At 38.5% G+C, this 12470-nt stretch overlaps 6 protein-coding genes across 6 annotated transcripts; 2 read left to right on the forward strand and 4 right to left on the reverse strand.

Moving 5' to 3' along the window:
• Nucleotides 1-396: 396 nt before the first annotated feature.
• On the reverse strand, nucleotides 397-3003 carry E2f2 (E2F transcription factor 2). Its single transcript, XM_018004929.2, has 6 exons — nucleotides 2866-3003; nucleotides 1733-2314; nucleotides 1564-1673; nucleotides 1169-1427; nucleotides 763-1096; nucleotides 397-699 (listed from the first exon to the last, which is right to left on the reverse strand). Exons 2-6 carry the CDS (start codon nucleotides 2036-2038, stop codon nucleotides 599-601), a joined length of 1110 nt encoding a protein of 369 aa, XP_017860418.1. The 5' UTR covers nucleotides 2039-2314; nucleotides 2866-3003; the 3' UTR covers nucleotides 397-598.
• Nucleotides 3004-3063: 60 nt separating this feature from the next.
• Nucleotides 3064-3971, forward strand: Mpp6 (M-phase phosphoprotein 6). The gene has a single exon (XM_018004902.2). The coding sequence runs from the start codon at nucleotides 3183-3185 to the stop codon at nucleotides 3660-3662; it is 480 nt and encodes a 159-aa protein (XP_017860391.1). The 5' UTR covers nucleotides 3064-3182; the 3' UTR covers nucleotides 3663-3971.
• On the reverse strand, nucleotides 3630-5089 carry Coq3 (ubiquinone biosynthesis protein COQ3, mitochondrial). Its single transcript, XM_018004901.2, has 4 exons — nucleotides 4826-5089; nucleotides 4609-4770; nucleotides 4027-4559; nucleotides 3630-3850 (listed from the first exon to the last, which is right to left on the reverse strand). The coding sequence occupies exons 1-4, from the start codon at nucleotides 4858-4860 to the stop codon at nucleotides 3720-3722; spliced, it is 861 nt and encodes a 286-aa protein (XP_017860390.1). The 5' UTR covers nucleotides 4861-5089; the 3' UTR covers nucleotides 3630-3719.
• An 87-nt stretch (nucleotides 5090-5176) lies between these two features.
• LOC108611808 (5'-3' exonuclease PLD3-like) lies at nucleotides 5177-7054 on the forward strand. Its single transcript, XM_018004613.2, has 2 exons — nucleotides 5177-6535; nucleotides 6597-7054. The coding sequence occupies exons 1-2, from the start codon at nucleotides 5369-5371 to the stop codon at nucleotides 6852-6854; spliced, it is 1425 nt and encodes a 474-aa protein (XP_017860102.1). The 5' UTR covers nucleotides 5177-5368; the 3' UTR covers nucleotides 6855-7054.
• Nucleotides 7051-9831, reverse strand: Nbr (exonuclease mut-7 homolog). Its single transcript, XM_018004612.2, has 4 exons — nucleotides 9384-9831; nucleotides 8652-9303; nucleotides 7435-8420; nucleotides 7051-7357 (listed from the first exon to the last, which is right to left on the reverse strand). Exons 1-4 carry the CDS (start codon nucleotides 9490-9492, stop codon nucleotides 7227-7229), a joined length of 1878 nt encoding a protein of 625 aa, XP_017860101.1. The 5' UTR covers nucleotides 9493-9831; the 3' UTR covers nucleotides 7051-7226.
• A 1240-nt stretch (nucleotides 9832-11071) lies between these two features.
• On the reverse strand, nucleotides 11072-12278 carry LOC108609710 (uncharacterized). The gene is made up of 2 exons (XM_018001434.2): nucleotides 12124-12278; nucleotides 11072-11784 (listed from the first exon to the last, which is right to left on the reverse strand). Exons 1-2 carry the CDS (start codon nucleotides 12127-12129, stop codon nucleotides 11413-11415), a joined length of 378 nt encoding a protein of 125 aa, XP_017856923.1. The 5' UTR covers nucleotides 12130-12278; the 3' UTR covers nucleotides 11072-11412.
• Nucleotides 12279-12470: the final 192 nt, after the last annotated feature.

The raw sequence follows: 12470 nt of genomic DNA on the forward strand, positions 1-12470 counted from the left end.
AGCTATCGAATCTATTTTTTTTTTTTTTATTTTTAGAAATGGGGTTGTTTGATTTATTGCGTAAATATAGATGAGAAAATATAGGTCTTTAAACATTATCCCAGAATGAAAGCTATTAGTTAAACTATGAAAGACTAAATACATAATATATATTGGATGACAAATATATTAAAAATTAATTTTCAATTTGATACACGCGCGTGACACTATTAATCGATAGCTTTCATACCTACTATCGATACAATTATACGGTCTCTGCCAACACCAACAAAAAAGAAAGGAAAACTAAGATATGATATGGCAAAACGAAAGCGCGCCACTTGCTTTCATTTTCAGAATGGGAACCTCAACCAAAGACCCTAGTTTATTATAGACTATTAAAATAAAACGTCTATCTAAACTTAAGTAGTGCGTGAGACATACATATGTATATGTACATTGTATACGCATCGACGTATTTTATTGGCCCAAATGTAATGTACTTTACAATTAATCTAATTTAAAATGTCTACATTATAAAACAAAATTAAAGGTCAAAATTTTACTAATTTTAAATATTTGCACAACGCACTCGGCCAATTACAATCGCAAATTGCGCCTAACACTGTACATCAAATAGTTCGCAAATTCCTTCGTCATTTTTCAGAACGAAATTAAAGTCTTCTTGTGGAGGATTTAGTTGCACAAGTGGTGGATTTTCTGAAATTATAGATTATATTAATATTACAGTTAAATGCAAGTTATTAGAATTCCACAAATTACCTAAATTGGGATCATCGGGATAGAAACGCCTCAGTGAGTGGCCAGCCATATAATTTTGAAAGATTATTTTTGCTGTACGTTCATTCTCAAGCGCCTTCTCTTCCTTGTGCTCGGAATTACACGAGTACGTATGTTCATCCTGAATGACATTACCAGTGCCATTGCCTGCTTTACTGGAAGAATGTGTTGGCGACGATGATGGAGACGGTGAGTCTGAGTAGCGATCATCGAACGGACCATGAGCATCATTTGGATTTGTTGTTGCTTTGCCTTGGTTGGTGACCAAACGTATATCTATTGTGCTCCCATTATCTAGTGAAACTTTCAGTTCACGCTAATTAATCATATAAATTAAATTATAAGTATGAAATATATATGCGAGAAAGCTTATATAAAGTTTGCATACATCACTGCGGTGAATCTCCACTTCCTCATCGTAGTTGGGTATGGTAAAAACGGAATCGTCCCCAAATATTTTAAGTAAATCATCGCGTGTAACATACGCATAAGACTGATTTGTTGGATCCTGCATTATATAGTGTAGGTTACGCTGTGCATACTCCAATTGTCTATCCAAATCCTCCTCTATACTTTTCAAACGATTCGTTCGCTCACAGGCTACGTCATATTCTTTATGATCTTTGGCATTGTTGAAGCCTCCGCCACTAAAGCAAAATAAAGTAATATATATGTATTATCTCAAGTTGAGGTATAAACTAGTTAAACTCAGCAACATATGTGTAATAATAAAGAAGCTCTAAGGCACACTCGATTTATGCTAGTATAGGTAGTCCTTCTTACCGCCAACGCACTAACGAACAGTGTCTGCCCTTATCAATAAGGCCAATGCCCTCCAAGACGTTGGTGATATCATAAATACGTCGCTTCTGCACGTCCAAGATTTTCGTGGCCTGTAAGGAATATACACATACAAATTTAAGGATGCAATTGTGAAGTGAACATTACATACCTCTTTCAAGTCAATAGAGCCACCATTCTGTTTCATTAGATCTACAAATTTTTGGGTGAGCAATACCAGCGAGCCCACCGAGCGCTGTTGACTGTGTGGCTGTTGTTGTTGTTGCTGTATTTGTATTTTAGATTTTTGTTCTGGTTGTTCGTCCACTGCCATATCAATGTGGTAAGTATCGAAGGCTTTGGTATCCAACTTAATCTCATGGCTACTGCCAGTGTCATCATTGTCATCAGGGCTGCTGCTGCTGGCCGTGATGATCCGCTGCCTGGGTACTGGGGCACCAGATTTACGCTTATACATGGCGCGCTACTTAAATATAGATCTCAGTTCGATGTTTAAATTTTTATTTGTTGTCCTTATTGATTTGTGGCGTGATTCGGCAATGATTATATTCTTTTATTTTTAATATAAATCTCAATTAAATACAAATGTTGGCGCTTGAGCACAATTCCGCCATTTATGTCACTTTTTTCATTCACTCAGCGCTGCAATTAGGGTTGTTAATTTGCAATTTATCGACCAACCACCACAATTACAAGCACAAAAAGGTTGGCGCAATTAGTTATGTATGCTTTTCTGAAACCAAAATTATTACCTATTTTACAAATTATCTTTGTTAAACATAAAATCATTAAAGTTAAGCATATTTCTGCGATTCATATGGCTGTTTTGCTAATGCATTCTAATATTACAGTCTGTAGCTGTACCAATTTATCGAAACACCCAAAAGAGCTATCGATCAATTGAACATGATTATATATAATTATTTTAATCTACCATTTTTTTTTTTTTTTAAGTTTATCAACTAATATCTTACGATATTAATTACAATAATAGCATTAGAAGCCAAAAGTGATATTGGTTAGGCACGTTTCAACTGCACACCATGTGTGTATGTGAGAGGCGCGCTTTTACAGCTGCTTTAATTGCGTGTCACTCAATAATCGCAATTACTTCTTATTTGGAAGTAACTTTAATACTTGGCGCGGTTAGGTTTTATTTACTCAAATAAATCCACTTTATTAGAAAGTCTTTAACATTTCAAGCACGTTTTACACTGCTGAGTACTTAGCATGCAAGTCTTTTTATTTAAAGGATACGAAAATGCTGCACATTTTGTTTCTTACATGCGTATTCATATATATCTCGTTATATGTACTACGTATCACCTTTATACTATAGTGTTTTATTTATATTGTTATATTTTTATGAACTGAAGAACCGATATTTGCATATTGTACTGCACCATGCATTCACAATTCCTATTTTGAACGAGTCATGCGCGCCCACATGGCATTGAGACATTTGTATTTTCCAACACTTCAAGTATTTCCCCATCACTATTTTTTTGTGAGTTTGTTTTGCTTACACATTCTGTACAGACACAACGTGCACAGTCGATTTATATTCAAATTTATTTCAAAACAATTGTATAAAGAATACAATGCCTTCAAAAGTGAAACCAAGACTTTCGCGCGGCTTGTTGGACATGAAGTTCATGCAACGGACCAAAGCGAAAGTAGCCAAAGAAGACGATGACGAACAGAGCCGCGCATTGTACTCCAATGAGATGAATCAAAAGATGCTCAATAGTAATTCCAATTTTATTATCGAGCCAAGTTATTCCATTTGTGCAGGATTGATCGATGGGCGTCTTAGCTTCCGTGGTATGAATCCTGAACTGGAGCGCCTAATGGAACTGGAGCAAGCTGAAAAACAAGGCAATACGAGGCCAGAGCAGCCAACAGAAGTCAATGATCAGGAAATGGCTGAGATATATTATGCAAATCAAGCGCCAGCCGCAAGCAGAACGATGAACAAAAAGTTCGTCACAAAAAACGAGTACAAGCGCAAAGCCAATGACAATCCCAAATGGCAAAAGAAAGGACAATTTAAGAAACCACGAGAAGATGACGAGGTTTAAATAAACACTATAAGCATATTACATAGTGACTTAACTCTAAATATTAAATAAACTTGCTCAGCTGCATTCAGATGGCATCTGTTTAACAGCTTGCAGCGCATAGCAAAGCTGTGTGGAGTTGATCCAGCGCCAAGTGTTGCGACAAAAATCGTAGGTGCTGCCATTGACGAGCACGGTTTGACAATTCACTGCAAAGACATTGGATTAGTTATTATTTAATTTTACGCTACATCATTTATCTTTTTAATTTGTAAAATAGATAATCAAATATTTGTAGTTACTCTTCATAGTATAAATTTCTTATGTGAATTTCGATGTTTCAATCGCATGCCAAAATTGCTCAATGATTTTGTATATCGCTTACTTGTATCCAATATGCGTTGAACATCCAGTGGCGCAATCATTTTATCCCAGTGATGCGTGCCCTTGGGTGCTATATTTAGGATATATTCACCAACGACGACGCCGCCGATCCACATTGGCACAGTTTTGTTCATGGTGGTTATGAATATGGAACCGCCAGGTTTGAGAGTCTTTACGCAAGCGCTTAGTAGAGCCACCTTATCGTCAACATGCTCTAGAACTTCAGAAACTACTAGCGCATCATACCTCTCGAAATTCGCTTTGACATGCTGGTCGATGGGTTCCATTTTGTATTGGACTCTATCACAGAGTTCGGCACTGCAGTTGCTCAAATGTTCTTTTGCCGTTTTTATCAGTTCCTCACCAAGATCGATGCCTGTAACTTGAGCGCCCAAGCGTGCAAGTTGCTCGGTTAGTAAGCCAGCTCCACATCCAACCTCCAATATGCACTGTCCACTCAATACTTTTGTTGTGTTTATATAACGTGAATTTACATTGCCGCGTGCCACGATTCCATCGCGTATTAGTGGAACTCTAAGAAGAGAATTTCAATATAAATTCTAGTTGGCATCAACTCACTTACCTAATTTCATTTAGGGCATGCAGCGCTGCCATTGGACCTTTCTTATTCCACCAATTGGCGGCCAAGTTTTCATGATGCTTCACTTCGCGAATCGTTTCTGATGTTTGCTGCGTAGACCCAGTACCTGCACCAGCATCTAAACTGAATTTCCTCGCCAATAGACTGTGGAAAGAAAATAAATATTTTCACTTTCTTTTGTTATTCTACACACACATACTTGCTGCGTTTTAAGAAGCTTAGGTTTCGAATCATTTTTACGTCTTGAACTTTAACAAGCAGCTGTTTTTGTTTATTTTTGTCCTCAAAATGGTAATAAGTTGTTAAACAATCGATTTCTTGAGCCGGTCGGTAACCGATAACAACATATGAGAGATGACGATCTAAACAGCTGAAAAGCTAACATGAAAAAGCTAAAAATTGATTTATGTACTTTTGCAATAAGCCAATTTTTTAAAACCTCTCGACAATACCAAGGCCAATGTATAAATGTATGGCGATATAAATAAACTGAGTATTAATTACAAAATATGCTAAGGCTAGATTAGATATTTCGAAAACAATACATAAAAAGCTTACTTAGCTAAAGCCGTCAAGCCTTATTATCGTGGGAGCATCTGAGTGTCAATCGATAGATATCGATGCACATTTATAAGTAAATTGGTCAATTATCAACGCTTATTAGTTACTGACATTTTGATAAGGATATGGTAGACAAATTGGTTAACAAATTTGATAAACTCCATTAGTTAAAAATCGAAAGATGTACAAGCCTCAACCACTTATCAACCATGAGGACGACGTCGAGCAGGCTTCGAATAGGAATGCGCAAAGAGGAAACGTATATGCGCTGCAAATGTTCCTTCTATCTACATTCCTGTTGCTATTTATAGCCGGTTCCGCTTTGCATCCAAAGTCTTTTGCACTTAAAACCAAAGAACTTCCACGTGATGATACGATATATGATTGCAATATAACACTAGTGGAGTCCATACCCATTGGTCTAAACTATACGCCCAACAGTCCGAAGTTCATCAGCACCATTGAGGCGTGGCAAAAACTTTTGGATGTAGGAAGAACTTCATTGGACATTGGCTCTTTTTACTGGACAATGCGCAGCGAGGATTTGGGCTTGAATGAGAGCAGTGCAAAACCAGGAGAGGAGATATTTCAGCGTCTGCTGAACAATGGCAACGGTGTGGGTTCAAAGATTAAGATACGTATTGCACAGAGTGCCCCTTCAAACGTTTCTCCGGATGTGGATACGCAAATCCTGTCCACCTATGGAGCTGCCGAGGTAGTTACTCTTGATTTTCCCAAGTACTTTGGTAGTGGCATATTGCACACAAAACTCTGGATTGTGGATGGTCAGCACTTCTACTTGGGCAGTGCCAACATGGATTGGCGTGCCCTAACCCAGATCAAGGAAATGGGCGTCCTCGGACAGAATTGTCCACAATTGGCCGGCGATTTGGCTAAGATATTCAAAGCTTACTGGTATTTGGGTAGCAATCCCGATGCTCGTATACCAAATTCTTGGCCCTATGGCTACAATACCAACTACAATGCGGAACAGCCCATGTTATTGAATGTGAATGGGAGATACATAATGAAGGGATATGCATCCAGTTCCCCGCCTCCACTTTCTGCAGCTGGACGCACTAACGATTTGGATGCCATTCTAAAGACAATTAACACAGCTCTTAAATTTGTGCACATTTCTGTTATGGACTACTATCCTTTAATCATGTTTGAATCGAAGATTAAATATTGGTCAGCGATCGACAATGCATTACGTACAGCAGCCGTGGAACGTGGAGTAGCTGTTAAGATGCTCATCTCTTGGTGGAAGCATTCCGATAAGCGTATGGACAACTATTTGCGCTCACTGCAGGATCTAACCATGGCTAACCATGTTGATATACAAATTGTAACTATGAAACTCTATAGGCAACAACATTACTACTACTAATTACTTGCCACTCTTGCAGCGCCGTTTTATTGTGCCCATGGATGAGCAGCAGCAGCGCATACCCTATGCCCGCGTTAATCACAATAAGTATATGGTCACCGACCAGGTGGCCTACATAGGTACTTCAAATTGGTCGGGCGATTATTTTGAAACCACAGCGGGCATTGGTTTGGTTCTGAAAGACCCGTTGCCCCAAATGGCGAATTCCATACGCAAGGATTTGGAAAGCGTTTTTGATAGGGACTGGAATAGCACATATGCTCACATATTAATCTAAGCTCACTGCAAAAGCGTTGCCCTTTATATCATTTAAGTTTTAAAGCTTGTTAACAGTATTTTACCTATGCTGCACAGATAGTCTCATGATTGAGTGATTGATTAATATGAGCTGATTTTTGTTAAATATGTGGCACTTACAAGTTTGTTTAAATAAATATGAAAACAAGAGTTGTGAAATAAACAGAGTCAAATAATCAATGTCCAATTCCGTTTAATACTTGCTATCATGTATACATATATACATATATATATATATATATGAATGCTTACATGTATATATGTGTGTATATAATTCAAATACTCTCATAACTTTAACATAGTTGTCCTTGTACAGGCGCGTCACTGCTACCGAGATTATTTCTTATTTCTACTATTTCACATTGTGTCCGCCACGTCGCAAAAAATTGTTGCTAGCAATGCACTTTTCAATAATAACATTAATGTCCGACACGCAGCTCGAGAGGCACGCATAGATCAACAGCAAACAACGGGCATCAATGGCTATAAAGGAGATCAATTTATAGAATTAGATAAAAATAACTCAAACTAATGGATCTATATCAAGATTAGGTTCCCACCTGCATAGAGTATTTGTTCTCTTCGCAACGGTCGATTTGCCCAATTTGAGCACTGATTCGCTTTGTTCAGTTTTTTGCCCAGACAGAGCATAGAAAGATCTGTGAGCGCATCTCCGGCACGATTGACATTTCCAAAAGGCAGCTCGACTCCTTGCCTTTTCTTCAGCTCCAGCCACACGTTGCGTAGATCGAGATAATGATGCGGCATATGGAGGCGTAGCTGAAGAGGCAACGATCGTTGCAGCACCGACAAATCATTCAACATGGAGAAACCCACTTTGAGTATGTTGGGATTGTTGAACACCGTGGCGCCCAGCGCACGCCAGTGTTGCTCCTCCAGTGCTGGCCGACTAGCCAAGCAATCAATTAGGTACACATTGCAGGTGGTCGCAATTTGCAGTAGACAAAGCTGATTTTGCGCACAAACATTTTGCATCCACTCAGAGTCCAGGTAGATGATATGCTCGCGCTGCAAATGCTTCAGCATTCGATTAAAGATTGGAAAAGAATCTACTATGATGAGGCACTCGTCTGGCAAATCCATGCAAAGGTACAATTCACAAGGCATCGACTCGGTTGATTGCTCTTCAGTTACTCGACAGTTTTGCAGATCCGATTTTTGTGAGATTAGCGATTTGATTTCATGTGGACAATGTTCGTTGAGAATCTTAAATTCATTATACCAATAGATGGCTTCTGATTCGTAGGGACTGTTTACGGATGCAGCTGCTATATAGTTAACAAAATCCAGACGCAGCGCATAATCCGAAGCATGCACCCTAACCAACTCCCGAAAGCTGGCCAGATTAATCCTCTGCTTCTCATATTCTCGATACAGGTAATGTAGATAACTGCAGGTCTTGGTGAATTTATAGTTGGGCGTTATGGTATCGTCGAAGCCATATTTTTTGGCCAAGCGAGCAACGATCTTTGAGATAGGACGATAGCTTAGCACGTGATGGGAGACTTTCAGATTCTTATAGCGACTGCGAAAGAGAAAAGCTTAAGATATTAATCGATTTCATAGTAGCTGTCAGCCATCAGTTAACTATCGATGATTTGAAACGTGATCGACACGTGCTACCGGAGGACCTGTGCGTCAAGTGTCTAGCTTTGAGATGAATGGTGATTGATCGTTACTATGCTTATATATAATCATGTTTACACAATCTGTATAATGCTTGTAATAAATGTATAATGCTTTTGTACATATTTACCTCAAAGTCTGTTCACACATCTCGAAGACAGATTTTTCCCTGTGCAGCAGGGAATCGAGAAATTGTACAAAAGGCAAACGCTGTTGCGTTGCTTGATCCAGGTACTCTTCAGCTAACGGTAGTTTTTCTTGTGCTATCAAGGGAAATGCCAACTCCAGAATATCAAATTGATGAGTCAGCTGTAAATAGAGAGTCCATTGGGCCACCTCCTTATAGTAGCCCTCATCGAGCATCTTTTTCAATTTAGGTACGAGCAGCTCCCTGATTTGGTTAATACGATATGCTTGGACCATGGCATTATTTAGTGAAGGCAAGCCCGTTGTCTTAACAAAATGAAATGCAATCATGCTCGTATTTTTGTCGCATTGCTCACTGAGGTGTGGAAAATCCACCTGCAGTTTGCAAACGGTATCGAGCACAAAGTGCGATAGACTTTTGTTCTTCACATTACTGCTGTCCGGGCAATTAGCAAAGATTTTGAGTGCCATTAACAGGGGATTGGGATGTTGCATTAGCGCTTTAATCAACTCCTGTCTCATATATGGCGAAGATTTGCATTTGCTGTGCATATTCCATTTATCACGAAAGGCGGTGAAGAACTGTTGCAAGTTTTCGTCCAAGGTGGCGTCAAAGTCGCCATCGATGCCAGCACCTGAGGATGTAGTTCAAAATCATATACAGCAATATGAATAAACAATCCCATGTGCTATGGTAATAATTCAATTCATCTACCCGTTGTAATATCCTCTAATCGCTTAATCTTCAAATGTGCCAGCATACAATCAAGTTCCTCATCATCAGACTCCATGCCAGCTGGCATTACCTTATAGTTATGAGCCATATTTGTTTTTATCACTCGTATTATTATTATTATTATTATTTTTTTTTTTTGTGGGCGCGCAGCCCTTTACTTTATGCACTTGCAAAAATTGATAACCAAATTCCGTTTGCGGTGTAAAAACATATGTTTTTACATTCAGGTGCTTAACATAAACCGTCCGCTGTTAATAACAGCTCAACTGTTAATAACAGCTAAACTGCGTTTCAATTTTGAACAAATTCTAATCTATAGATTCTCTAAGAGCAATTTATTTTTAAGCAGCCCATATAATATTATTTTATTTATTTATTTTTATTTTTTATTTATTTATTTATTTGATGACAACAATTGACCGGTTCGCCTACTTTTGAATTTAACAGGCTTTGAATAATCTGACACTGATGACAGAGACGTTAGTGCTATTCGATTATTGTAAACTCACTTGGTACTGACAAGTATCGGTGCCATCTTAATATGAAAAACTCTAATGTACTCTTGCGTCGATAATTTAGTACGCTAGATAATCCGTTATTATTTTATATCGATATATGAAGTTATTTCCGCGCATCAAATGCGTGTTCTGGAATTAGTAAATTAGCTCTAAATAATAGCTTTCCACGCTAGATTAGTATTGTCAGTTATAAATCGATATTTACAAATGCTTCGAAAAACTAGATATAAAGCTATATTATTTTGCATTTAACTCTTTATTCACACGTATATAAAATTTATACTATTTTAATCATGAAGGTAGACTTAGCTATTAGATAGCTATTATATAAACTGAAAATGAGTGTTTTTAATGAATGCAATAGATAATTGGCATAATGACGAATATAGCAATTTTGTACTCATTAAATACAATCTAGTGTACCTATTACGACAGGGCTGCGTCGCCCTTATTTATTTGAAACAGTCTAAAAATACATTTTAAATGATTTATAAAAAAAGCGTTGCATAAACCTGATATACTGTAAGAAATATCAATGACTGCTACAGACTCGCAAACTGGCAATTCAAGATTTATGAGCAACAGTTAGGGGGCTTAAGTGCCAACATGACAGTTGAACAGCAGCTAAACTTTACCTGAGGCTTTTTTAGAATTAGCATACGACAAGCTGAAACATAACCAGAGTTTTATTTTATACTATATATAGGTGCAAGTGCGCTGCTCAATCAAGGTCAACTGGCCCTGCTCCAGTTAAGTTCATATACATAACTTTCGATTTTAGCCAGGTGCATAATTTATTGTCTGTAGTTAACAAGTTGGATTTGTTTAGCTATGCGGGCTGTGGTCAACACCCCTGTATCTGTTGATCTGTAAGTCGAAATGATTAATTGCTTTATTTACATATCGTAATGTACACCCTATATCGATGGAAATTGAGATATTATTATTATAGTTATGATTATTTTTATTAAGTTTTAAATAAATATATAAATATAAATATATATATATAGTGAATAATTAATTTTTAAAATCAATAAATCATTTTTGGTCAAGTCTGAAATGTTTTAAAGTCCCTCGTGGGCTAACGAATTATTTGGAAAGCATTTAAGAGGCAGTAGATCCAAAATAAATAAAAAGTCCATATTAATATTGATTTTAAACAAATATTTTTATTTTGAAACAATTTTCCATTTGACAACAGTGGGTGCTTGATCGGATATCATTTGGTTAACAGATCGTTAAAGATATAGCTGTACATAGAATAAAGACCAGAATCAGAAGAGTAGGACTATTAATATAGATAGATGACTTAGATGGCAGAGCGCCCAAATCGAATCAGGCGCATAGGAGTAGGAAAATCTTTCAGGAAAACGAAAATAAACAAAAGAACATTTATAAGAAAACCACAAAACGGGAGAGCGATGGCAAGGTCAAAGGCAGGTCTGTTAAGCGAGTGTGTTATCCATGTGAAGGTCTATTGCGAAACATTTTTACAAGGTGCCTGGTGCGGGCTCCAGGTTGACGGAGGCGGCGCTCTGCACATGTCCGGGCAGAGGAGCCACGTGGACGGCACCACGAGTCTTGGCCACATACGAAGCGGGCGCAGCAGCGACGGCTACCACAGCTGGAGCGGGAGCAGCGACAACAACTGGCGAGGCAGCGGCACCTTGCACCAGAATGGGGCCAGCTGGTGAAATGGCAACGGGCACGGCAGCGGGCACAGCGGAGGCATGCACAGCCACAGAGCCAGCCGGAGCGGGAGCACTGAGCAGCAGAGCGGGTCCGGGACCAGCGCTGAGCAAAGGCACAATCGAGCAGTTGACACCCCAGGCCAAAGCGAACAAGACTACGACAACGGCGAACTGAAAGTAAAGTTTGAATTGAAGTATGAATTATTCACAAATTATACAAAATATCAATAGTCAATTTTTAGATGAAAATGCCCAGAAATGTTCAAAGATAAGAGTTTTTGATCCTTAGACATATCCTAGAAACATAAAAACTGCAGTCCTTTGACTTATTTTTAGTCAGTTCTAATCCTTAGATATCCTGATGTTATTTGGTAAGTTTCTTTCAGATTATACTATTTCACCGGGTATATTTTTAAGTAAGTCCTTTGACCAGTCAGGTTAAACACTTTAAGCCATTGCTAATTCTAGGCTTAATCTTTGGGCCTGTCAATCGGATAACTGTTGTCTCACCTTCATGTTTAGCTTTTCTGTGTTTGCTGCAACGCTTGAAACGTAACTAATTGCCAACTGCTCTTGGCTCTTGGCCTTTTATAGCGCACGAATTCTGAGAGACAGATTTTTCGCCCAGGCCAATTCCAGTTCTCGGACAATGCAGTAAATGCGGAAACTGGACAGATTAGCGATATGGCAACGATGTGTATGAACATATTCCCCCCTCTTGACCTTCGCCTAGGTCACAATTAGCCACAGTAGTTGACAGCGCCAGTTCCATGATAAACGCCACAAACAAGTCCAAGACATGGCGATCAAAGCAGCCTCCATTTGGTTCGCTCAATCACTTCAAACACCACACACAA

The sequence above is a fragment of the Drosophila arizonae genome, chromosome 3, assembly GCF_054131065.1.
Source record: "Drosophila arizonae isolate 15081-1271.41 chromosome 3, UAZ_ARI_1.0, whole genome shotgun sequence".
Taxonomy (NCBI): domain Eukaryota; kingdom Metazoa; phylum Arthropoda; class Insecta; order Diptera; family Drosophilidae; genus Drosophila; species Drosophila arizonae.